Source organism: Polypterus senegalus, chromosome 4, assembly GCF_016835505.1.
Source record: "Polypterus senegalus isolate Bchr_013 chromosome 4, ASM1683550v1, whole genome shotgun sequence".
In the NCBI taxonomy this organism is placed as follows: domain Eukaryota; kingdom Metazoa; phylum Chordata; class Cladistia; order Polypteriformes; family Polypteridae; genus Polypterus; species Polypterus senegalus.
The window spans coordinates 252,897,906-252,925,410 of record NC_053157.1 but is presented as its reverse complement, the minus strand read 5'-3'; the positions used below and the strand labels follow the sequence as shown (position 1 = coordinate 252,925,410).

The 27,505-nt window shown below is 39.9% G+C and overlaps 3 protein-coding genes across 6 annotated transcripts in view; 2 read left to right on the top strand and 1 right to left on the bottom strand.

Moving 5' to 3' along the window:
* Nucleotides 1–27,505, bottom strand: part of LOC120528477 (zinc finger protein 502-like) — a 691,287-nt gene that overhangs the window by 100,742 nt on the left and 563,040 nt on the right. The window lies entirely within an intron of this gene.
* Nucleotides 4,095–27,505, top strand: part of LOC120528471 (zinc finger protein 391-like) — a 102,842-nt gene continuing 79,431 nt past the window's right edge. The window contains exons 1-2 of one of the 4 annotated variants that reach the window (XM_039752640.1): nucleotides 4,095–4,210; nucleotides 9,640–9,823. The gene's annotated coding sequence lies outside the window, so the exon portion shown is untranslated. Of the gene's footprint in view, nucleotides 4,220–9,639; nucleotides 9,824–27,505 lie in introns of all 4 variants that reach the window. The other 3 variants (XM_039752639.1, XM_039752638.1, XM_039752636.1) reach the window with 3 other exon arrangements.
* Nucleotides 5,326–27,505, top strand: part of LOC120529050 (zinc finger protein 665-like) — a 40,886-nt gene continuing 18,706 nt past the window's right edge. Inside the window, exons 1-4 of the mRNA XM_039753109.1 lie at nucleotides 5,326–5,348; nucleotides 15,283–15,827; nucleotides 20,816–21,170; nucleotides 21,408–21,472. Of these exons, the coding sequence (XP_039609043.1) occupies nucleotides 15,413–15,827; nucleotides 20,816–21,170; nucleotides 21,408–21,472 (835 nt within the window). The 5' untranslated portion in view covers nucleotides 5,326–5,348; nucleotides 15,283–15,412. The remainder of the gene's footprint in view (nucleotides 5,349–15,282; nucleotides 15,828–20,815; nucleotides 21,171–21,407; nucleotides 21,473–27,505) is intronic.

Sequence of the window (27,505 nt, the reverse complement as noted above, 5' to 3'; positions counted from 1 at the left end):
TTATTGGTCTAAATTCTTGGCTGTGAAGGGTGTATGTGATTTATAGGGATGATTTAGGCACTAAACTCGCAGTATCCCAAAGAGCTAAAATGCTACAATGAATTTGTGCAAAAACTACTCAAGCAAATCAATGCTAAAAGGCTGCCCCCTAAACTTTTGTTGGCCTGAACAACATGATATGTGCAAGTCTGTAGTGTCTGCTCTTGTCTTGTAAAGCATTTCTGTAATACTGTTAAAGAGAGGATTCTGTTCTGTTGTAAAGTTGCACTTCATGAGATTCTTCAAATGCGCAGTTTCATATGTCAACATTCTGGCAAAGCAACATTTCTGTATACTTTTCATTTTCTTTGACAATAAAGTTACTTAAAGCTTTGTTTCAAAACTTAGTTTCGATTGTTTCTGTCCTAAATTTGAATTTTTCAAAGTTTAACAACAGCTTAAATACATTAATAAATACTATATTTTTATCCATCCATCCATCCATTATCCAGCCCGCTATATCCTAACTACAGGATCACTGTGGTCTGCTGGAGCCAATCCCAGCCAACACGGGTGCAACAAACCCCGGGCAGGGTGCCAGCCCACCGCAGGGCGCGTATACACACACCCACACCCACACACTAGGGACAATTTAGGATCACCAATGCACCTGACCTGCATGTCTTTGGACTGTGGGAGGAAACCCACGCAGACACGGGGAGAACAAGTAAACTCCACGCAGGGAGGACCCGGGATCAAACCCAGGTCTCCAAACTGCAAGGGCCACCGTGCCACCCCTATATTGTCATTTTATACACTAAATTCAGTTTACTCAGAAATATTTATTAGTAATTCCTAGCATTACAACACAGATTGAGTTCATTTTACTTAAAAAAAAAAAACAACACATTTTTCTTGAAACCATTTATGTAAAACATTTAGGTAAACTGAACATGCATAACTAGTTGCAGTAAGGCAAATTATACTCAAAATAAGTGAGCTGCAAGTACTAAAAAACAATTGGTAAATATAATGTAATTATATAGAAGTGGATGTACATGAATACATTTTGTGCAACAACTTACCTTAAAAAATGTATTAATTTAAAAAAAAAAACAAAACATTTTTTTCAGTGCTAAGGTAAAGTCATCCCTGATGGAGGATCGCAGGAATTATAGGGTTGAGGGGTCCTGTCATCGGATTGGCTGGCCCAGCGCTGTTTAAGCCATGGAATGGACAAATGGGGGGAGGCAACTTGATGGATGAGGTCTCCAGGACTCTGAACAAATCCAAATCATATTATGGGATATCATCTACTGTTAAATTCTGCTCCGTACTTGTAATAATTATTATTTGTATACTGTATTGAGGATTTGTTCTGTTCTGTGTATTGTATTGTATTGTATTGACCCCCTTTTTTCTTTTGACACCCACTGCACGCCCAGCCTACCTGGAAAGGGGTCTCTCTTTGAACTGCCTTTCCCGAGGTTTCTTCCATTTTTTCCCTACAAAGTTTTTTTTGGGGAGTTTTTCCTCGTCTTCTTAGAGAGTCGGCTAGGGGGCTGTCAAGAGGCAGTGTCTGTTAAAGCCCATTGCGGCACTTCCTGTGTGATTTTGGGCTATACAAAAAATAAATTATATTGTATTGTATTGTAGTGTAATAGCAGTGTATCATCCAGGATTATTCATAAGGAAGAAATGAACAGTGATACTGCTGTTATTGTCAGCTCTAACATGAATGACAGAACAGAAGTTGTGGAGGAGTCTTCAGCTCTGCGTAGATCTCAGAGAGTGATTAGACCACCTAAGGGCTATGATCCTTAAAATGGAGAAAGGACATCAAAAGACAACCAGGTAGATATGTTTGATGTTAATGGGAAGGTGTTCAGATGTTATGCTTCCAATGGGTAACACTGAGAAAGTGTGGTGAATCATACGAAATGGGTATTACGGGGTGTCTAACGAACTGTAGGGGGGTGTTGTGGTGTATTGAGATCGGATGTTTGTGTTTTTGGTATTTTGGAGTTGCCGTAGTTGGAAGCTGAAATGTAACAAAAAAGGTGTTTGGGGCGTTTGGTGTTCAATAAAGAAGTAAAGTGGAGAACATAAGTTTCAAACAGCAGCGTGTCTGACTTTCTTTGTGATACTGAATTGATACTTCACAATTTACATAACTAATAATGATCTGATAAGAAATAAGATTTGTTATTGTTACTAATATTGTTATTATTTTGCTATAATGATTGCTTTTTATATTAAATTATCCTTGGGTTCCCCAGGGTCCCCAGTCCCCAGTTCTTGTATGTAAAATCTGTCGGTAGGTTGAATGTTAAATGTGTCTTTTCGTTTCTGATCGCTATACGGCACTTCCATCTTGGGACAATTCGCTATAAACAGTTTCAGCCAATCAGCGCCTTCCAAACACGCAGCAGGACAGCGTGAGCCTTCATTGTCGGCGGCGCGGCCTCTTCGTTTCATTGTCTTATATTGAGTTGTTAGACTATTTACTGTTAAGTGCTGTTTGAGCGGCCGTTTAGTACAACAGGTGGCTTACTGAGCTCTTAAATCGACATTGAAATGAACACACAAGCCTCCTAACTTAGTTATTGAAATGCCTACGTTTACAGTGTCCGTTTTAGGAAGTCGTAGTTTTACTTGTTCCCGTTATTATGAATTATAATTTCTCAGTGTCACTTATTATTCGTTACTACTCACAAGTCCCGCTTCATTGAGATTCTGTTTTATATTCTGTATATGAAAACATTTTAAACGGAGCGTTTATTGAACAGACTGTAGCAGACTTGTCATCTTCTTAAAATGACTTTATTTATATGATATTGACAACTAATCATAAGGTCAGAAATCAAGGAGTCTGTGAGTTTCATGGACTGCGCTGTTTCTTTGTTTTCGTGACATCGCGTCAGTGGAGAGTGCGTGACGTTAACAATGCATTGTGTCCTAAATGACAGCGCACACGCTTTGTGATAAAAGGCCAATGTGTCTCTGTTCATTAATATATTTTGACAGTGTATTTTAATCAGAATTATTATAAACATATTACCCATATTCATTTCCCATGTAGATATGTCATGTTTGGTGAGAATTAAAAAGTAACAACATATATAATAGTTACGTTGCATTGTTTATAATTAACAAAACTCGTCATTTATCTTAAATGTTCTCCTTTGTATTTTTACGTTGGAATGCTTCAGTGTACAGTCGATTTATTCCACTTCTGAAGGTGTACATTGTCGGTATTATCCACTGCATTTGCTCCATATTGTAACGCGTGCCAGTGTAAGTGTTGTGTTGCACTTCAGAAGTCTACTTATTTACCCCCTTTGTAAAGATGAATTCACAAGGAAAGGATGTTGCTGAAAAAGTCAGATGATTTTTGAAAGTTTGGCTCCAGATGTGCTTATCCAGCTGCTCCTACTTCTCAGTACTTGAGTGATCTTTATGTCCACCTCTGGATGAATTCGCAGTTTCTTTTCAACATTTTTGTCTCATTAACGCAGAAATCCCGAGGCTTTCCCTAAATTACAGAAGACGCTGTTGATTGCACTGATTCTGTTTTAAAGACAGTTGTGATTAGTTCTGCAGAGCTCGCTTTTACTCACATTGCTTTTTAAATCAGCTACAGATCTGGGAATCACTGAATACTAAAAACGTTTAATGAGGAGTGTCGTGCGTGTATACAAGTCGGCTTTGGTGAAGCGTTTCTCTCTGATATGATCAACATGGGGTAGAAGAGACGCTGGATTGTTATAATGCGTGCTGCCTTTCGCAAAATATGCTTATTAATTTGTTAAAGATTCTAGGTAGACAAGACTACACACCAAGGAACGAGGTGCCCCATGTGAATCGTTCATAATGTCTGCTAAACGTATTTGTTAACTTACAGACAAGTACTACATAGCTCTTTTAAAAATTTGGGCAGAGACCATACGCGACTCCCATTACAGATGCAGCAGGGACAACTGCTTTTACACTTTGAGCCAAAGCCGTTCAGCAAACGAAGGGGTTGAGCAACTCGGCTGTTTACTGCGCAGATATCAATGACGTCATGACGCTAGCGCGCCTCAAAATCACGTGACAGGAGCATGTCAAAAAAAAGCATCATAGCGGCGTATCGAAAGCTCGGCACGTCAGTATCCAACAGCACATCACTAGTTTGCTCTTATGAAATGCTCGTACTCAGACTTCTTCACGGCCATAAGATCAAGCAAAGGTGCGGAAGGTGAGACAAAGTCGAACGTGGGGATCGCGTACGAGTGGGAATGCCAGCATTGACTGAAGATCGTGACATGCTGGGTGGCTTTTAATTTGAGGAGGTGCCTGACGCCGCGTGGTTCGCATTTAAGTGTTGGGGATTGAGCGCTACGTGGAGGAGGAGGCGGCGGCGGCACAGCAAATCGCACCTTCACGACTTTATTGTGGTTGACGCTGGTCGCGCACTTTTAGCTGCTGCTACGTTCATTTATTTTCCGCTTGGTGTCCCGTGAAATGTAAAGCTACATCTGACTTGGCGGAGGTGCGTTAACTCGGGATTGCTTCTGCTCACTTCGCGCTCGTGCACATTTACGTACCGCTTCGCCTTTTGATTTCGCGCATGCTCCGAACTGTGCTGTCTGTCGGGCACGCGCTTGTTCAGCCGCTCGCTCCCGCACGGCCTCGTCGTTTATTTCTGAATTTTCTCGAGCTCTGCGTGTTCTTTGTGTTTTTTTCCTCTAAAGTCGTCATCGGCAAACTTTGTTAAAGTGGCGTCGCACGATGTAACTTTACAGGCGCGTTCAGGTTTCGTTTCCACCAGTTTGTCTCATATTGAGACCTATTAGAAATAATTTTAAATGATTTCATTTTTTGTTGTATTATCTTATCAGTAAAAATGCTCGTGTGCTTTCACTGTAACAGGGAGACTTTGATTTATTTAATAGGTAATAAAACTACAAACATTACACAAGCTAGTGCTAGTGCTGCTAGACAGTAAAATCTACAGCTGGCCTGGCATTACGAGTACAGTTTTGTTATTTTAAACGGTATTTTTTTATTTAGTGTCTTATCTTTCACAACTACTTTCAGTATTTCTGTTCTCTTTGATACTTTAACTTACTTGGTAAATGAAGATCAGGACTCAAATCAGGGTAGTGGTGAGCCCATCAGGGCTGTTTGCATCCAACCATATGAAGCCATAAAAATGTGAAAGCTGCAGAGCCGCGACTCGACTATTATGGGCTGGAGCTCAACTGTCTGTCCTCATTGTTTAAAGTGGCAGTGCCGCCTCAGAGACCTTGGCGAGCAGATTCTGATGCCCATGTTGGTGAATCCCTGTTGAGCCCACTCCTGTCTTGCCACTCGGGGTGCTTTAGGTACGATTCATGCTGAAGTCTCTTTTTATTTTATTTTTTTTAAATTCTTTATTGATTTTATTGAAATCACACAACATTCCACACAAGTAGATCAATTTTACAAGAATAGGATTAAAACAAATCAACCCCCACCCCTGAGAAAGAGAGCATGGGCAGCAGAATAAAACTTAAATGTAGTAAAAATAAGCAAATAGATAAATTAATAAGTGAATATAGATAAATGTAGAAGAATAAAAGAGAATAGGGTAAAGAATCTGCCTCCTCAGTGCTTTAAAATCTTATTCTAAAATGTTATTAATTAGATCCTGCCGGGTTTTGATAAACTTCTGCACCGATCCTCTAAGTGAGAATTTTGGGCCTGCTGCTTTCCCACTCTGAAGTGACTTTATATCATCTAGTAATTCTGATAGTCCAGAGGTTTATTCAGTTCCTCCGCACTAAGAGTGTCTATTTGTGGTATCTGTAATGTATCCAGAAATACATTCAATTGTGTGTTGTCTTCTGTAAACTCAGTAGAATATAAGGATTTATAGTAGTCTCTGAATGTGTGCGTTATATTTTTATGGCCAATGATTTTATCTCCGTTTCTGTTGGTGACTGCTGGGATTGCATTGTGAACTTCTTGCTTGTGGATTTGTTGAGTTAAGATCTTATTAGCTTTCTCTCCATGTTCACAGTAATGATGTCATGATTTATAAATGAGTTGATCAGTTTCTTTAGTTTTTAAGAGGTTGAGTTCTGAATGCAGAGCCTGCCTTCTCCTATGAAGAGCCTCACTTGGACACCTGGCACGTTCTTCATCTATTCTAGTAATTTCTTTGGTTAGCTCTGATACTTTCTTGGTTTCCAGTTTATTTCTGTGGGAAAGATATGAGATAATCTGTCCTCTTAAGAAGGAGTATTTCTGCAGAGACCTCTGAGGATGTATTTGTCTGTAGAAAAAAAAAAAAACTGATTTGTTTGGATATAAATTCTGTAAAGTTCTCGTCTGCTAATAGAAGTGGGTTAAGACACCATCTGGGAGGTGAGTATGTGGGCCATAATGATTTTATCTCCAGGATCAGAGGGGCATGGTCGGAAACAACAATGGCGTCGTACTTGCAGGATTTAATCGTAGGCAAAAAATTATTATCTACAAAAAAAATAATCAGTTCTTGAGTAGCAATGATGTACTGGTGAGTAGAAGGAATGTGTTCTTGAGTTTGGGTTTAGAAACCTCCAGGGGTCTGATAAGTTGTGGTCAGTTACAATCTGTGTAATTGTCTCTGCAGTGTTAGATGTTATCACCCCTGCGACAGGAGAACATGTAGGTCTGGATTGAAAACACCATTAAAATCCCCAGCCATTCTAATTTTCAGTGTTCACATTGGGAATGGATGGAAATACATTTTGGATGAAGTCCCTATCGTCCACATTGGGTGCATAAACATTTATCAGAATCACTTTACAGTAAATAAGTTGCCCATGACCATCACATATCTCCCTTCAGGATCAGATACTACATCTGATGCTACAAATGAGACTATGGATGAGGATTCCCACACCTCTTGTTTTCTTTGTAAAGCTGGAAAGGAACATTTGGCCAGTCCAGTCTTTTTGCAGCCGGAACTGATCCTTGCTTTATAAATGGGTCTCCTGTAAAAATACTATTTTAGTGTTTAGACCTGTTAGGTGAGAGACTGCTTTCTTTCTCTTTAATTCATGATTCAGGCCTTTAACATTCCAGCTCACAAAATTAACTGTCCCGTCTTGGAGACATTGATTCTGAATTTTTGATGTAATTTTGTAGTCTTAACCAAAAGTGAGACAGCTTTAACCTTAATTTCCATTTTTCCCAGGGGTTATTGCCATGCAGCCTGTTGCTACATTGGTGATTATAATTATGAGGATTAAAAGTATAGATTAGAGGTAGCCTGCTCTCTTTCTCCCCCTCCCTGGTCCCCCCCACCCTGCTTTGCCTCCCTACGTGAGGCTGAACCCCACTTCACAAAGTCCCAGTCCTCTGACATACCTAGAGAACGAGCACGTCCAAAGCAAAACAAGCCCCCTACAGCGGTGTAGGTGAATTAAAATAGAGATATCTATTGACAATACAGTCTAAATACTATAAGCAGAACAAAACAAAATAAAATCTTTAACATTCTTGAAAGGTTAAGATGAAAAACCCAGGGAATGATGTTAAACAGTCTCCTTTAGAATAGTACAAAAAAAAAATGGGTTACTAATTTAATTTCTTCCACACATACATCATCCTCTTTAATAAAACCCCTGTGTGCGCCCAGGTGTCCGTCTGTGTGTGTCTTCTAGTGAAGTGTGCATGCGCGGGGCATCACGGCACATGTTCAGTCTCTTCCTGTGCATTCCCTGTGTGTGAAGAGAAAGAGAGAGAGAGAGAGAGAGAGAGAGAGAGAGAGAGAGAGAGAGAGAGAGAGAGACACACAGGTGCGTGCGTGCGAGAGACAGACATGCACACGCAGGCCCACACAAGACACACACTCGCACAAACACACAGGCAGGCCCACATGGGGGGCAGACACACACGCATACAGGCCCGCCACAGAGACAGACACCCACGCACGCACGCACGCACACACACACACGCACGCCCACGACAGAGACAAACACTCCCGCACGCACGCACGCACGCACGCACACACACACAGACCCGCAACAGAGACAGACACGCACACACACACAGGCGCATGTGTGCATTGTTGTAATGTTACTTTTCTTGGTTGTTTATTAAATTACGGATTTTTCAAATGTTCATTTTTTGTCCCCTGTGCTTAAAACTCATTAAAAAAAGGTGTTTTTAGCGAGCGGGTCGTAAGGCTATAGCGCAAACTCTTGCATTGTTAGTTTTCTCTGTTGTTCAAGGTTTTCTTAGTGTTAGTCAATGTTTTTACATTTAGTTTACTATTACACTGTGCATTCAATGGTATAATTAGCTATGTTTGTGCTTAAAATCTTCGTTCATACGGTCTGGAACAGATTCATTGTATTTACATACAATCCTATGGGGAAATGACTTCGGTTCACGACCAAATTTGGTTTCAACCAGAGTTTTGGAACGAATTATGGTCATGAGCCGAGGTTCCACTGTATTACTGTCCGACAAAATTACAGGCATTTTACGGAAATACAAACCAGTATTACTGAGAGAGAAAATTAAAGGCACACAATACAGTGACGCATGTTACAGCCACATACAAGGTCCCTTGCCATTTAATATCGACTGTTCATACAAATGTTTATGCACTACTGTTCTAGCGCCCGTTATTGTAACAGGCTTAATGTCTAGTATATACATAAACGTGTAAAACTGTAATTAAAATAAAAACAGATGGTAATCGAGAAGGGAACAGGGTGTATAATTACGGTACCAGTGTCATTGCAAACAGATCAGACAGCCGGTGATATCATCTTTACAATGCCATGACAGGGTGCGACTCACGGTCTTATTTCAGGAAAGTGTCAGAATCAGCTTTTTAACTCTTTATCTGCTTCCTCTCTACTTGTAAATATGTAATGTTTTCCTTGAATTTCCACTTCCAGTTTGGCAGGATACAAGAGGCTGTATCTGATATCGGCTTTTCGTAAGTGCTGTTTAATATTATAAAAAGAGGCACACTTAGTAGCTGTTGAGGGTGAGAAGTCAGGGAAAATACGAATGAGGTTATTTTCAAACATCATCTCTTGTTTCTGTTTGATAAGTGACATTACATTTAATTTAGATATTAACTTCTCGAAGCACACAATAAATGTCCTACGCTTAGAGTTGTTCGATCCTCGTATGCGATAAGGTACAGCTATCTCGGTGTCTGATTTAAAGTCCTCTCCAATTATTTTGGAGAATAGTTCAGCTACGAATATCAGTGGGTTTGGACTTTCACGATTCACAAGTAGACCTTCAATTCTAATATTCCTTCTGCATCCATCTTCCAGAGCAGCAAGTCTGTCTCCAAGTTTTTTGCATTTGGAATTCACAGCTGTTGCTTTTCCATCAGCGGTGGATGGTAGATTTTCGTCTGTTTCAATTCGAATCGTGAATGTCTGCTTAACATCCTCCAGCTGATTGGCAGATGTGCTCAGTTTAGATGCATTTTCCTGAATGTGCTCCTCAATTTTTTCCAGCATGCATTTAAGGGCCACCTCAAAGTGATTATATACGCGTTTCTCTGAGTCTTATTATTATCCTGCTGCAGCTTTTGCAGCTCCCGCCGCGTCTTCTCGCTTGTCTTCAGCATACTACTGTATTTATTTCTTTCTTTGTATCATTCTTTATTTACAGCCGCGCAAGGTGTAGGTGAAAGCACGGACTGAAAGGACTTTTCCAGTTTCAAGTGATCTTCTCCAACCGGTGAGCTATCGTGACCTGCATCACTTGCACATTCATTCCCATTTTTGCTCTCAACTGGAGACGATGTAGTGGACTGTGGTCCAGAGGACTCTGGGCTTTCGCCTGTCTGTTCCAGGTCAGTCTCTGATAGGCCGTACCTTAAACTTGAACTTGGACTTGCCAGTCTAGGCTTAGATGTAATGTTAAGTTTCTTTTCCGTTTCTTTCTGACCCCCTTTCTTGTCGACCATGTTTATATATGCTTGCATATACGGTAATAGAAGCCTCGGGTTGGATAAATACAGGATACCTTGGGAAAATAAGAAATAATAAAAACCACTGCTAATGGAGCTCAGCTTCAGACGTCCATCTCTTGCAATGGACGAGACCAACTCTGAAGTCGCTTTTTAAAGGGCATATCCATCTTGTGGTTTTCCACCTCCTCATGCTTATCTCTTCCTGCTTTGCTGACTCAGCTGATATCTCCATGATTTCCACACACAAGTCCCATAGTTGCAGTTCATTAGTTTCTGGTTCATCTTGCAGATTATCCACACTTGATGTGTCAACAGACCCTTCTGTGTCAGCAATGCTGTCAGGATCAGTAAACTCTAAATTATACCAATTTCTGCTTTGCCAGCCCAATCTAATTCTTTATCTGTATGCCACCATCTCTGTCCACATATCTCTCAGTTTGACCCTTTTTTAGACAAACACAACGACTCCGTCTTAACCTGTGAGTTTGCTCAACTTCAACATTGACATCTTCTACTGGGACTGAAGAGTTTAGAGTCTCCTTCTCATCTCCAGTGTCTTCATTATCTGATGAAGTGTTCAATAAATCTCTCTCTCCATCTCTCTCACTGATGGTGGTACGTCAATTGTCACCTTTACCGTTGACTTTACGTAGTCTAGAATGGTGGGTCCTTCCAAGAGCACCTCCACATCTGACACATTTCACAACTCCATCCTGTCCAATGACATCTGCAGGTCCCTTCCATTCTGCACAGTCCACTCTTTTGTCGTCCACTTTGTCTCAGATTTATCATTTTCAAAATTAACCTGTCTCTGGAGTGCTCTCCATATTCGCTCTGAACACTTGGCTTCAGTAAATGCTCTTCTTGGAGTGTGCAGCACTGGAATATGTGCTCCACTGAAACACTCCTAGTGGTGCCTTCTAGGGCGGGTGGTCTGTCCACGAGAACACAAGGAAGATTTGGATTTCAGCCAAACACCGGCTGATATGAGCTGTACCCATAAATACTGTGCATGGTATTCTTTACCATTAGTGCCCTGTGGCGCTAATCTGGCACTAACCAGTCACATCCAGTATTCTTTATCACTTTCTGTATAATTTCTGTGAGTGTCTGATTGTGTCTCTCAGGTAGTCCATTACCCCAGCGACTGTATGCAGTGGTGGTCTTTGTTTCAATGTTAAAATTCTCTGCCATCTCTCTGATTCCCCACCATTATCACTAAGTAGTTTCTGAGGAGCTCCATGTACTCTTATCTTAGATTGAATAAATGAATTGTTTCACAATTCCTGATGGTCTCTTTGTCTTTACAACACTTCCTGAACTGAAACGTGTGAATGTGTCAATGACGTGAAGACCCCGTCCTCCTGTTTGACGTTCAAGTCAGTCTATAGCCGCAGTTTCATTGTATTCATAGGCCAGCGACAAACCAACAGCTGCTCTGAGTTTGGGTTTGCTGTATTTCAGGTGATTCTCACAATTCTCAACATTTTATTTAAGTAAGGAAGCCCACTCTGCTTCTTTGATTCCTGAGCAGTGAAGCAGTTTGTGTAATCGGTCCAGTGAAGGAGGTCCACATTGGAGGTGAAGTTTAACAAAGCCTTTTGTTTCTCTCCTGTACTCCTGTTTTCTGAGACTCTTAGAATCTCATGTTCACAACGCTCATCGTTTTTAGTTTCTTTATCTGAGATGTTCACACATTAATGAGCAGAGCTGGTTAATTCAAGAGTCACTGGCTGATTAAACATCACTGCTTTGTCATTTTTCATTATTCCTTTTTAAGGATGTTTTACTGACAACATTGGCATTTCAGCTGGCACCACTTCTGTTTCTGAGTGACCCATGGAACTGAAATTGGATCAAAAATAATAATAAGATTTAATATCACAAAGTTTGAACACAGTGCTGGATTAGGACTTTGACTGGCTATTTCTACCTAAATAGAAGTTGATCATAAATGGTTCTCATGTCGTTTTAAAGCTCTTTTCCAGCTCTATAGTTTGTGAAAATACTACGCTATCCCCAAAATGACCATGTTATGAGTGATTATAATATTAAAATTTGAATAATAAAAATACCTATATTTTAAAATTGGACAATTGTTCACTAAAGCTACATTTTAATGTCATGAACATCTCCAGAAAATTAGGTTTTGTTAAAATCTGTGATGATGAGGTCCAAAAGTGTGATGATTTGACGTGCAATTACCCATCAGGAGTATCTCTGCTCCAAATTGATGATCTAATCCACCATATAAACTGCACTCGCCCCTTTTAACTCTGTAAAATCTGAATATCCTCATAGATACGATCCTTTTTCTCCTTTAAACACAACATCAAGCCTTTCTATCAGAATAGTCACACCTTCATCTTTGTTCAGGTCTTCTGCTCAAATTTGACATCTCAATGCTCTCCCTGTAAGCAACAGTCCAACCCCAAGTGTGTGTTTTTTATTTCTAAGCTCAGTAACCCGTGTCCATATTAAATCTTCATTTTTCTAGCTCTTGTGTGCCTTTCTCTTGTCAAATGCTGGCAGGATTCTATAATTATCAGCCATCCTCTACTATGAATGTTAAACTTAAATAACAACACAACACCTTTGATGTTAGCCACACACTTTTTATTCTTCTCTCCCATAAAACACACCTGTCACGAGTAACCTCTTACTAACCCACTCTCCTCAAACCCCGAATGTCCTTCTCCCAGTCGGGATGCAGTCCTGTAACCCCACAAATAGGAGCTCATATATAAGATATAGAATATAACAACTTAACAGAATGAAGCTCCTGGGGCCTCATGTATAACGCTGTGAGTAGAACTCGCACTATAACATGACGTAAGCACAAAAGCCGAAATGTACTTACGCACAGAAAATTCCAGATGCAGGAATCTGTGCGTACTCCAACTTCCACGTTCTTCCGCTACATAAATCCCGATCAGCGTGAAAACTAACGCTCGTGCACGCGCATTATGTAACGCCCCAAATCCTCCCAGAATTACACCTATTTGAATATGCAAATCAATATAAATCGCCCTTAAGCGCAGCCTTCTGTGAAAAGAGAATGAGAAAAGCACGGGGGAAAACATAAGAATTTCAGCGAATACCAAGTGGAGGCAAAGGAAAAACATACTATTTGTTCAAATAAGCCGTGGTATAATCAACAAAAGGAAGTTGATCGAGTGGCATAGCGTGTTGGAGAAACATGAAAGCTCACATCCACAAAATCGCACAGTGCCGGAAATAAAAAAGAAGTCACATATCAAAGTCGCCGTGAAAAGAAGAGTTGTAGCCCACTGTCTGAGTGTCATATGAAAGTTTATTAGGGTACAGAGAAAAAAGGCACACAGTGGGGAAAAAGCACGAAATGTCCACTTCAATCTCGACATTTCCACTTTAATCACGTAGTTTATTTTGTCATTAAAGTAGAACATCATAAAATTCATCTTAAAATTGTTTAATTAACCAGTTTCTAAAATCACATCGTAATTAAAGTAGCACGTTAAATGCTTTGTTTTGTATTTGATCTTCTATGTGCTCTATGTGTGTGAATCACTACTTGCTTCTTAAACCGGCTCTCTTCCTCCGACTGGACACAGAGTCCATTACATTCATGATATTACAGCTCTCTGAATAACTAAAATACTGAGATGTATACGTGATGTCATTTTCATGATGATAGGAGTTAAAGCACGTTATTAAACATGTGTTTCACTTCGATGAAATAATTTATTGCAGCAGTACTCAGGGGCGGCTCTAGGTTTGTGGTGGCACTGGGCAGAGGAAGAATCGGTGGCTCCTTCGCCCGCCAATGTCATGCACGTTGGATGGCCACATATGTTGCAGACACTAGCCGCCTCGTGCTCATGACACAAGCATTTAACTTTTGCCGAAATTTGTCGCTGTGTTTTTAGCTGTGTTGTTATTTTCTCTTTCTGTTTTATATTCAATATATATTGGCGTAGACGTCACTGCAGTCAGTGCTTTTCTTTCCCCAAGTAACCGATCGCCATACAATCAGCTCTGTAATAGAAGTTAAGCCATCTGTAAGCTTAGCGCCGATTCTTCAAAACGTTTAAAGAACATTGAAATATCTTTGTAGTACATGTTTGATTATTCTATCCTTAAAGACACTCCCAGTGAAGAATATAGATTATTTAAATGAAGTTAAAGTTTTATCTGTATAATATAATAAACATATTTTGCTGCATTTCACCTTAAAAATGATATTGTCATCATATGTAAATACGCGCTTTATAAAGTGGCTCGGGTTGTGCGATATTATAACTGTAGTGCAAGTTTACAGTGAGGTGATTGTACTTATAAGTCCTAACAGTTCTACAAGGAGCACTTGATTGGCTGCATTTAAAGTTCTTGGGATTAAACTGTTTCGAACCGTGAGGTCCGTACAGGAAAGGCTTTAAAACGTTTTGCAGTGGCTGAGACAGCGTGTCCTTAAAGCTGTATACCGATAATTCTCTTTCCGATCAGCTGCTGCTGTGATTCACACTCAGATACAGTGATATAAATACTCCAAGTGGTGCTGTGAGAGTAATATGGAAAAAGATGATCCGCTGTGGCAACTCCTAATGGGAGGAGCTGAAAGAAGAAGAAGAAGAAGGAGAAGTGAGAGTAACAACGCTAAAGCAGTTATGGTATTTGGAATACTATGGCTGTTCCCTGGACCATTATATTGTTACGAGTTAATTACAATCAGATGCAATACACTAATAAACAATATGCGTTTAGTTTCTGTGTATTTATAAAGCCGCGTCATGAAAATAATGAGTAATCAAACAAGAACAGTACCATTGCTTTGACGCTGGGTGCCGCCAGTTTGCAAAACCGAGTGGAGAACTTGCGTATGACAAGGCATGAGGTTCCGTGGAAAAGTGCGTGGCTTTACGCCAAGTGTAGATTTTATACATCGCGATTTGAACGTGGAAAGGTTCTTAGGCAACATTTCTGTGCGTACGCACCGTTTATACATGAGGCCCCTGATGTGCAGTTCAAGTCCAGCGAGGATATCCAACAAAGCCCTAAATATGACGGCTTTAATAGACCTGCCGTTGCTGTGTCCACACATGATGGTGCCGTGTAGATAAAGTGTTGTCATATCTACATGGTGGCACTGAAATGTATGCAAATCCCCTTTAATGAAGGTCTGCAGTGCACTTTAATCACATCTAAATTGTTTGATTTGTAATTTTAAACTGTGATGCAGAGGAGGAAATCAAGAAAAATGTGACTTTGACCCAAACCTCATGGAAGGCACTGTGACCCTGAAGTGTGCTGATTATTTTTACTGACTTTATGAAGTTAATTCTACACTTTTATTTTCACAGGGCTTTCCCATTTCACATGTCCATACACTGAGGTGTCTAATGGCCTCCAGCTCAGGGCTGCCCATGTGAGAAGTGAATGTGAGAACAGAAGGGCAGACACTTAAAGAGAGAGAAGAGTTTCCCACAGAACATGGCCTCTGCCAAAGAAGATGGTGTTGATGAAAAAACGGTGGACGTTAAAGAAGAGGACTGTGAGCGGCTCATATCAGAGGATGTGTGTGTGAAGCTGGAGGATCACGAAGAAAGAATTTCAGATTTTAAAGAGGAGGAGGAGTGCAAGGGGGTGACTGCTGCCATTAAAGCTGAGGATTTGAATGATTTCTCCGTTGGTCTTGAACTTCAAAAGCATGAAACTGAGGAAATTTTCAAGCAAGAGGCCTGTGAAGAATCTCCATCAAGTTTACAGCCCTGGTCCACTAATACAGGACGACTGGCTACACAGGAGAATTCTGCAGAGCTGAAATCAGAGTTATCAGAGTCTGAAGAGAAAATCACCGAGGGAAATGGGAGAGAAGGAGAAGAGTCACCTGGGAGTGTTGGAATAAGTGAGTAATGTGATTAAATACAAAAAAAAGAGAGCATTTATAAATTCTAACGGTGGGTGATTTGATGTTTTTAGAAGATTGAAATGAGAGTTGAAAACACTTTTAATTGAACTTGGATAAAGAGCACCTGCTCGGGTGTGTGATAACAAATAATAGGTTACCTAATAAATGATAAATTAGAAAAACATTTTTGAATAAGGAAAAATCTAAAGTGACTTGAACATCATGAACCTTTGACTGAAGCTGTGACATATCTTGGGCCAAACAGCACATTACGCTTAATGAGAATATCCAAAGTCATTTTTTTTTAAAGACATGTATATTTCTTAAATTGTGTGGCAGTTAAGGTAGAAATGTCCAGAAAAAGAAATAAATCAGTAAGAATCAAATCCTCACCCTGTGCACTAAATAAGAGTGAATTTGCTCAAGTCAGTGCACACCTAATATGTGCCTCATCTTTCTAATGGTAATCTTGTGCACTTTGATGTTAACAGTGACAAGAGCTACCTGTATGAGCCATGATGACATTCAGGGGGTCTCAGGGTCTTCATTCAGCATCTTGTGTTCTTCTCTCAGCCTGATCTTAGTGGTGCAGCATGGCCTGGACAAGTTGGCAGTGGTGTGAAATCTTCACTTGGAGATGATCTTGGGCCCTTCAGTCCCCCACAGTCACATCGGGTCAATTTGGAGTCACCACTCCACTTCACCTGCATGTTTTTGGGGATAAGGGGAAGAACCAGAATAACCAGAAGCGCCATTCAGAGCTCCTGTGTATAACAACAGTGGGCTAGATTTGACCCCAGGACACCTGAACAATAAAGTTGGTACTGATCACCCATTCCATTCCATTTGGATCTGCCGATATCAATAATAATAATACCATTTTTTTTCTTCATAATAATAAATGTATTTTTAGCCATAAACTTAACTTTCCATAATAAAGTGCTACTGCATACAGCATACACAAAACACATTTACCCATAATGCACACATAACGGAAGAAAAACAAGCTGAGCAAAACAAAACATGTCCTAATCATACTCTACATTTCTAATCAAATAAAATGTTCAGTTTAATATTTGTAGCCGTCTACAATGATAAGAAGAAAATGAGAAAGTCTGTTGAACGCTTCAGGTTCTTATCTAAGAATATAATCATCTCTGCATGTTCTGAGGACAGTCTGGTCCTCCTGTTATCCACGACGTGTGCTGCCGTACTGAACAGACCCTCGCTGTCCCGACTCGTATAAGGAGGGCACAGGTAGGACGATGACTTTTATTGTTCCTCCAGAAAGCCAGTGGCCCAGCATCTCTTGTGTTATAAGGTTCACAGAGATAAAGATTCACCTCTGATGCTGTGGACTGAAATATCGTTTTTATTTTTATTGACAATTTCTTCATGCATTCTGCAGTTCTGTTGGCAGGGAGTTTCTTTGGATCTCTCGGCTGTCGTCTGTCGCTCCAAATGTATCTGTGTGGTCGAGACACCGGCACTAAGCAGTTTTTGTGTTTGAGATTTGCAATCATCTGTGAAATACGTGTCCTTGTACCATTGTTTAATTTGGGGATAAAATCATTATGATAATATGTTACAAAATTCATAACTGTATAGTGACTATTCACATTCAATGTTTGTTATGCATAATTAGTATTATTTTATTTACTTCTAAAAACTTGGCTCATAACATTCTACCCAACAAGCCAATAAGCGGGCTGATTACAATTTCTAACTAATCGACGTCCACTTGATAACGATTTCTATTTATGTACCAGCTTGGTAAAACTCTTCATCCCTTTCCTTTCCCTCAATCTACACAAACCTACATATTCACTGAAAGGCTAATTAAAGGGATTTTAGTCAAGACATCTAATGCCTGGTAAATTAATTATACAAATAAATCGGTCAATAAACATTCATTGGTAGATGGAATTGTGGGTCTAAATGATCTGTAAAGTGACATCTTCCAGAACTGAAAGTGGCTGATTGTCCAGGCTTACGAATTCCACCGTTTTTGCTGTCACAGTAAGTCTTTGGCATTCTTGTTGTCAGTATTATAAGGCTGAGTTTTCTAAGTGCTGCCATTATAGGAGGCTGAGTGAGAGTAGGCAACTGAGCTACACTAAGCTTGATGGTCACCTCGGCCTTTTTCACAGCTCGTTCTTCACTCCAGTCCCTTTTGTGTTGACTTCTCAGATGCTGTATAAGGTTTGTATTGTTGAAAGTGTTAGCAGAGAATCCTATTACAAACCGCAAATTTGTTATCTCTTATAGAGAGGCAATAAAAATTTTAGACTGGCGAGGACGTGTTTCTGTATTTTGGTAATGTTGGAACTTTGTCTTGCATGCTTTTTATCATTCAAGATCAGGGGTCTCATGCATAACACCGTTCATAGAATTCGCACTATAACATGACGTAAACACAAAAGCCGAAATGTGCTTACGCACAGAAAAATCCAGATACAGTAATCTGTGTGTACTCCAACTTCCACGTTCTTCTGCTACATCAATCCCGGTCAACGTGAAAAGTAACGCTCGTGCATGCCCATGCTGTCCCGTCCCGTTTCCTACCAGAATTATGCCTCTTTGAATATGCAAATCAATATAAATAGCCCTTAAACTCAGCGTTCTGTGAAAAGACAATGGGAAAAGCACGGGGGGAAACATAAGAATTTCAGTGAATACCAAGTGGAGGCAAAGGAAAAACATACTATTTGTTCAAATAAACCGTGGTATAATCAACAAAAGGAAGTTGATCGAGTGACATAGCGTGTTGGAGAAACTTCAAAGCTCACGTTCACAAAATCGCACAGTACCCAAAATAAAAAAGAAGTCACATATCAACATCACCGTGAAAATGTGAGTTGTAGCCCACCGTCTGAGTGTCATATGAAAGCTTATTAGGGTACAGACAAAAAAAATAGGCACACAGTGGGGAAAAAGAACAAAATGTCAACTTTAATCTTGAAATTTCCACTTTAATCACATAGTTAATTTTGTCATTAAAGTAGAACATCATAAACTTCACCTTAAAATAATTTAATTTACTAGTTTCTCAAATCCCATCGTAACTAAAGTAGCATGTTAAATGCTTTGCTTTGTATTTGACCTTCAATGTGCTCTATGTGTGTGAATCACTACGTGCTTCCGTTCTTTCTCTTTCTCCAACAGGACACAGAATCCATTACATTCGTGATATTACAGCTCTCTGAATAATTAAAGTACTGAGATGTATATGTAATATAATTTTCATGATGATTGGAATGAAAGCATCTTATTAAACATGAGAACACGATGGCGCAGTGATTGTTCATGCCTCACACAAGATGCTTGCTGCTCCATGTGCGACCTTCGATGAAATAATTTATTGCAGCAGTACTGTCTCTTTCAAACGTACTAACCTCCAATTCCTGTCCTTACACAGTTAGTTAGTTAGCACTGTAATAGATGTTAAGCCATCTGTAAGCTTACGATGACCGTTCTTCAAAACTTTTAAGGAACATTAATATCTTCGTAGTACGTGTTTAATTATTCTATCCATCTGTCCTTCCGGTGTCGCGTCAGCACGAGCAAGAATGCAGTGCGAGGCAGGAAGAATCACTGAACTAGCTAGCGCTGCGGCACCGTGTCCTCACATGTTTAATTATTAACAATACAGATTATTTAAATGAAGTTAAAGTTTTACTTGTATAATATTATCAACATATTTTTCTGAATTTCATCTTAAAAATGATATCGTCATCATATGTAAATACACGCTTTATAAAGTGGCGCAGGTTGTGCAATATTATAACTGTAGTGCAAATTTACAGTGAGGTAATTATACTTGTAAGTACAAACAGTAGTACAAGGAGCAATTGATCGAGTGCGTTTAGAGCTGTTGGGGTGAAACTGTTTCTGAACCGCGAGGTCCGTACAGGAAAGACTTTGAAACGTTTTGCCATGGCTGAGGTAGCATGTGCTTGATGCTGCATACCGATATTTCTCTTTCCGATCAGCTGCTGCTGTGATTCCCCACTCAGATATAAGTGATATAAATACTCCGAGTGGTGCAGTGAGAGTAATATGGAAAAAGATGATCCGCTGTGGCAACTCCTAACGGGAGGAGCTGAAAGAAGAATAAGAAGAAGGTGCAGTGAGAGTAACAACGCTAAAGCAGTTATGGTATTTGGAATACGATGGCTATTCCCCGCACCATTATATTGTTACAAGTTAATTACAATCAGATGCATTACACTAATAAACTATATGCAGTTAGTTGCAGTGTATTTATGAAGCTGTGTCAGGAATGTGGATCTTCGAAAGAAAGATAAACCACACAGGAACAGTAGCACTGCTTTGATGCTGGGTGCTGCCAGTCTGTAAAACTGATCAGAGAACTTGTGTACGACAGGATATGAGATACCATGGAAATATGTGTGGCTTTACGTCAAGTTTAGGTTTTTTACATTGCGATTTTAATGTGGAAACGTTCTTACGCAACATTTCTGTTCTTATGCACCGTTTATTCATGAGGCCACAGATGTTAAGATCAGCTACTTTGCTGATCATCGGTCAAGTCATTTCTAGTGAAAATTGGCCTATTTTGTTTTCAGTTGATCAGATCAGCCGTGTCTTTCACATGTGAGAGAAAGGTGGAGAAATTGAACAGACAGCACTAGAACAATTAAAGACCACACACCGAGTGGCCAAACCATAAATGGCACCTCATTGTGATAATGAAACTCCAACCAGTGTGCCACCACGTTACTTGTACTGTGTCATTTATTTTTAAAGTGGGTAGTGGTTAGGAATTTGGACATCAAACTCTGAAGTTGCAGGTTCAAATTCATCTGTTGACCCCATGTGACCACAAGAAAGTCACGTGACCTGCCTGTCCTCCAGTTGGAAAAACAAGGGATATGTAACCAATTGTGTCTCAAATGTTGCAAGTCGCCTTGGATAAGGGTTTCAGGGTAAAAAAAATATTTAAAATGTTTGTGTTATTTCAGATTTACAGAAGAATTGCAGCTTCTCTCCACCTTCATTTGGTCAGCCCTCTCTTCAATACAAAGAGAAAGGTATGAAGAAATCAGCAAGAGCATCAGAGAAGCTGACTGCAGCCTTTTTGCAATGCAGTTCTCTACCTGCTACTGGAGTAACACAGACAGAAGCCATCAAAACTGATCAACAGCAAGTGGAGAAAGAAATCCAAATTCACACTGGAAAAAAATGTCTGGTGGAATGTGGCAAACAATTCACACACAAAAGTGATCTTAATAGGTATATGGAGACTCACACTGGAGAAAAAACATATTGTTGTCACGAATGTGGAAAGTTGTTCTCAAGGAAAAGCTATCTTCAGAGGCACAGAAGAATCCACACAGGAGAAAAACCTCATTGTTGTCCAGAATGTGGTAAGTCATTCTCAATGATAAGCAATCTTCAGAGGCACAGAATAATCCACACAGGAGAAAAACCTCATTGTTGTCCAGAATGTGGTAAATCATTCTCATGGAGAAGTGAACTTCAGTGGCACAGAAGAAGCCACACAGGAGAAAAACCTTATTGTTGTCCAGAATGTGGTATGTTTTTCTCAAGCAGAAGCAATCTTCAGAACCACAGAAGAATACACACTGGAGATAAACCTTATAGCTGTTCAGAATGTGGTAAGTCATTCTCAATGAGAAGCTATCTTCAGAACCACAGAAGAATCCACATAGGAGAAAAACCTCATTGCTGTCCAGAATGTGGTAAAAGCTTCTCATGGAGAAGCTATCTTCAGAGGCATAGAAGAATCCACACAGGAGAAAAACCTCATTATTGTCCAGAATGTGCTGATCAATTTTCTGACAAATGCAATTTTCAAAGGCACACAGAAATTGATACTGGAGAGAAGTCATATTGCTGTTCTCAATGTGGAAAAAGGTTTTAAACATTAGCTCTTTTCAAGTAAACACACAAACTCCCACTAAAGTGACAATGCAGTATGTATGTTCTGAATGTGACAAATGTTATACAAGCCAGAAAGGTCTTTATCCACATGCCAAAATCTATACTAAAGAAAAATCTGATTTCTGTTCTGAATGTGAGAAATAATTCTTGTATTTAAGTTTACTTCAGTGCCACATCAGAACTCATACTGGAGATAAACCTTATTGTTGCTCTGAATGTGATAAGCAGTTCTCACAACAAAGCACCATAAAAAGTCTCATCGGACGTCACACCAGAGAGAAACCTCACCTTTGCTTGGAATGTGGCAAACAATTCTCACACCTCAATTTTCTGTATAAGCATACAAAAAGTCATACTGGACAGAAGCCTTACAGTTGTACTGAATGTGGAATGTGATTCTCATATCACAGTTCTCTTCACAATCATAAAAGAATTAATTCTAGTAAGAAACAAAGCTGTTCTGACTGTGGCAGAAGCTTTTCTCAGTCAGCAGGACTCTTAAAGATCACATGTGAATTCACTTTGGAGAGAAACCTTATTTCTTTCCAGGGTGTGGCAAACGATTCTCACGTGCAAATGCACTTAGGTGCCACAGAAGGATCCACATTGGAGAGAAGCAGTTCTACATGTGGCATACTCTTCCTGAAAAAGTTTTTGGAGATACACACAAAGTTATATTGGAGTAAATTAAGAAAAATCTTCAGAATGTGGTAAAGGACTCCAGTTCAAAGTAGTTAATAAATATATAAGAATGGTGGAGAAAACACTGAAAGTGGAAAACAGATCCTAGATGTAAGGTAACCTCATATGAGCTCACACTGGAATGAACACACTGGAATACAACACACATTTCACAAACAGCAAGAATCTTCTTCAACAACTTACAGGTGCAATAAAAAAAACCTCATTGTTGTCTTAAATGTGGTGAACGCTTTTCAGACAGCAGTGGTCTTCATAGTCATAAATGACTGGCTTACTGGTGGTAAGCCTCTTAGCTGTTCTGGATGTTGAAAGTGGTCCCCCTGCATCAGCCATCATCAGCAACATGTAACATTTCATGAAGGACACAGAAACTGTACTGCCAGGACGTCAGCCACACAGGGACTGATCATCTCTGCACCAGTGCTGTGACATAAGATGGTGAACAATACAAACACCAGACAACAGAATGAAGTAGCAACAGTACTGTGTGGTGATAACAACTTCAACCACAGAACACAACTGAAAAAGTTCAATGTAATAATAAAAAAAATGGAGAAATCAAATCCACAGTGCAGTGCCAACTACCAGGAGGTGCCAATGACAATGAGGGACATATTTTTGTTTCAGAGCTTTGGAGATGAGGCCTTATCTGAGTAGCAATGAACTTGTACCATCTCTGGGATGTCATCTGATGGCCGACGCCTGGGCTGAGTGCAGACAGCCGTTCTTAAACCTGATAAAGAAGAAGTCATTTAGTGACGTCAGCTGACAGCCAATGCTGTCCAATCAGATACTGGGGAGGGACAGTCGAGGAGGACAGGAGACTAAAAAGAGAGCCGTGACATGACAGACCAATGTAGAGGGGCTTTATAAGACTAATATATATATTTATAAGACACTAATTTAGGTCATCATTTATAAACGATAAGAGTCTTTACAAACCAAACACATTCATCGGCTGTGGGTCAAGGGTGAGTCCAAAAGTGGGAATTTAAGAAGATCGAAATACAAATAAAACGAAAAATTCAGGGTTCAAAGAGAAATGTTTAAGACCTGAAGAGGGAGTCACAACAGCATGCTAGGGTTAGTAACGGGGGCACAGTTCTGAAGAATATCAATTAATATACAGAAGGAATAATATTTAAAATAATAATAATAATGTTATGAGAAATGGGACACCATAATGAATGCAGAACACAATGAAAATGAAATGAACTAATTTTGTTGTCTGACATATAAGAGAAAAAGAGAAGACAAAGCAGAAAACAAACAGGGATCTCGGCTGTCCCAGGTGATAATTTGATAAATTAACCTAAAAATATAACTGATGTTACTTTGCTACATATCAGTACATCCTGGGGTGGTGTGTGAAGGACACTCTCTACTCCGAATGTGTTGGTTCAGGTTTCAGTTTCACTTCAGCACCTTCTTCATATCGATACCCAAGACAACGTTTCTTCACGTCGAGACTACAAGCTGGAGGCCACAGGAGCTCAATAAACTCCATCAGCAGGATGGACGATTAGAAAGCTCTGCTCTGAGAGAGTGTCTGCTACACAAAGCTTCAGCTTCATTTACTTGACAGAAAACTCCAAAAAGAATAAGTGGCCCCTTCTGTACCCCCACCACTGAATGTCACATTTGACCCCCTCACTACTCGGCGTTGGTTCACTCTGCTTGGACTTTCTGTATTTTGAAAGTTTGTTTCATTTTTTTGCCACACACTTTTTACATTTCATTTCATTGATGTTCTCAAATGTGTAAGTATAGCTGGACTCTTACAAGAACTTATCTAAAAAGAAAACATTGGCCATGAAATGCAAGAAGGAAGAAAAATATTAAAAGTGGAAACCACAAAATGAAGAGGTGACATCGATGAAATACGCTCAATGGCAGAGGTGACGTGGACAAAATCAGAAAGGACAACACAGAAGAGGCAGGTACCAACTGAAAACAAAAGAAGAAAGCTGATTGGTGGAAAGAACTGTCAGTCACTCCTGAGTGGACTGTTGAGGACAGCCGTGGCATGCAGACTTCAAAGTTCATGTGTCTTTGATTTCAAATCTGTGACCATGCACTGAGTAAGTCTGTTATTTATCAGTTAGCATGTTCTGAAACTGTAATGTCATCACAAAGATGACACAAACATGTAACGTGACATTTGTGATCAGTCACTTTTGTTGATTTTTATGGCACCATTCATCAGCCCTGTATAGTGTGACACTTCCAGATCGGCAACCCCACTGCACCCCGTGGCACATTTGGAGTTTGGGACTGGAGTACAAAGTGGATGGCACTCTGAGAAGGACAGACTTGTAAGACGTGAACAAAGCCAGCTGCCCTTCCTGGTCTGTCTTCATTCAGAAGGACTCACCTGTGTGTTGGGATTGTTCTGCGGCGCTCCTGTTAGCTGATATTTCATCAGCTTGCTTTCTGCGTTTCATCAGATAACCAGCAGAGTTAATCAGAGATGAGCCAGGCCTGTTACAATGTGAATGTTCTTGACATTTTGGTTTGCTTTGAATGTTGTTTCTGCTTCATTACTTTGATTTCTTGGAGGCTTTGTACATTAGAGATTATTAATACATGAGCATTGGGTGTTAATAATGAATTGACAATTAATAAACTGTTTTTACTGCTAAATTGTAAGTGTGGCCTGTTGCCATTTTGTAGCGTTATCCTTCTTGACTGTGTTGTTAGGACGTGTTGCACTGTTGCCTCCCTAGAATTAAGTGCCACATCACCGACGCTCGGCCTCACACCCTTCATCATACGTGAGGCAGAATCCAAGATTGCTGATCCAACTGTTAATCCCATTCCTTGCTTTTCCAGTCCCTTGGCTGTGTGTGTATCGAGGTGTATGGCTGATCAAACCTCTCTTCAAGGAGTCTACAGCACCGGTCAGATGAAGAACTTGACAGTTTGGGTTTAGATATAAAACTGAGAATACCTCATGCAGGATATGCTGTAGACGAGTGAAAGGGAGTCCGGTGGGATAGACTGAGGTAATAAGGTAAGGACAGTTAGACACATTCATAGTCATTTTATCTTTTAATATTTATATATTTTTTATTTTTGCCTTTGTTAAACAAGGTACAATATTGTGCTGTTTTGGTCGATAGATGGCTTCTCCTGAACGGTAATTCTTCATTACACACACACAAACACTCGCTTGCTTACCATCACCGTTTTCAAGAACACACGAGGCACATGGAGACTTGACTGTTTCCTTGTTTAATTTAGATCAGGGATGTCCAGCATCGATCCTGGAGGGCCGCAGGTTTTCTTTCTAACCATTTTCATAATTAATGACCCATTTTTCTGCTAATTTACTTTTTTCCCCTTCATTTTATTTGATTTGCTATTTAAGACTCAGACTCTTTATCTGTTTTTTTTATTCCTTAATTCTCAACCAAACAGTAATGAAATACAAAATGACCAAACACATGACCAGATAACCTTTGCTATCATACAGTATCTATACTAATAAAAGGCAAAGCCCTCACTCACTCACTCACTCACTCACTGACTCATCACCACTGACTCACTCACTCACTGACTCATCACTAATTCTCCAACTTCCCGTGTGGATGGAAGGCTGAAATTTGGCAGGTTCATTCCTTACAGCTTCCTTACAAAAGTTGGGCAGGTTTTATATTGAAATTCTACCCGTAATGGTCATAACTGGAAGCAGTTTTTCTCCATTTACTGTAATGGAGATGAGCTTCAACGCCGTGGGGGCGGAGTTTCGTGTGACATCATCACGCCTCCCACGTAATCACGCAGTACATAGAAAACCAGGAAGACCTCAAAAAAGCGCTGAAGAAAACATGCATTATATAATTGAGAAGGCAGCGAAACAATAAGAAGCGAGTGAGTGACATATACAACCATATTCATGAGTTCTGCTACTTGAAACAAAGCACGATGTAAACCTACACTTTAAATTAAGTTCATAGACAGGCTGCGCTGGCGTTTGTAATTTAGTGCCTGCCCATATAAGGCCGTCCGTCAGCGCAATCCAATAGCAAACTGCCACTAAATATTCACGGGTGAAGGACTGTGCTTATGGAGAGGAAGATGAGATGGTCAGGGTGGTGTTTGACACAAACTCAGCGAAACTGCGAGAGAAAGTTTTAAGTGCCAGGACTAAGGTAACATTAAATACAGCCATGGACATAGCACGAGATGGCACCAGCACAGCTGGGAACCTTCGATGCATGTACACGAGCGCTCACGTGAACTGACGCAGTGCACAGATAAAAGCAACAGTTCCAAAGAGCTGAACAAAACCGAATTACACAATTGAAAAGGCAGCAAAAATATGAAGCGCCTGATACATACAAGCATATTCATAAATCCAAAACAAAGCACACGTTGGAAAAAGTCAATGTCCCGCTAAAGGAAGACAGTGTAAAAAAAACCCGTGCATGCAGTGTGTCAGGTCTCAGATAAAGAAGAAGAGCTGTTTATTGATGCAGTAAGAAACGAATCGATGAATGAAACCTGTCATCTTTACAACGATTGACAAACACGGAATGTAACTTGAACACAACACATCCTACAAATACGAACCTGATTGAAAGAAATAATGATAATCAAATCCTTGATGACAGCAACACTCAGTAACACTCACAAAACAAATACTGTATATTGACAGTCATGTTACGTTATTTTTAAAATGTTCCCTTTTCTTTTCTAGCTTTTTAACACACTACTTCTCGCTGCGATACGCGGGTATATATATATGTATATATATATCCCGATCTACATACTCGAATAATGGATACTTTATTCGCCATCAATGATTGTTTTGGTAAAGCCATACTCAGTGTATTCATTAGATGAGCGGTAAAAAGTAAGAGCGAGGGAGGATGACTTATTGAGGCATGCAGGCTGTAGTGCTTGTCAACTCTATCTGAATTGCGATCACATTTGAAAAATATATCTTTTCAAGTTCTATTTAGTCCATATGTGTCAAACTCAAGGGCGCGGCCACATCCGCCCGGCGTAATTATATCCGCCCGAGATCATTTTATATACTG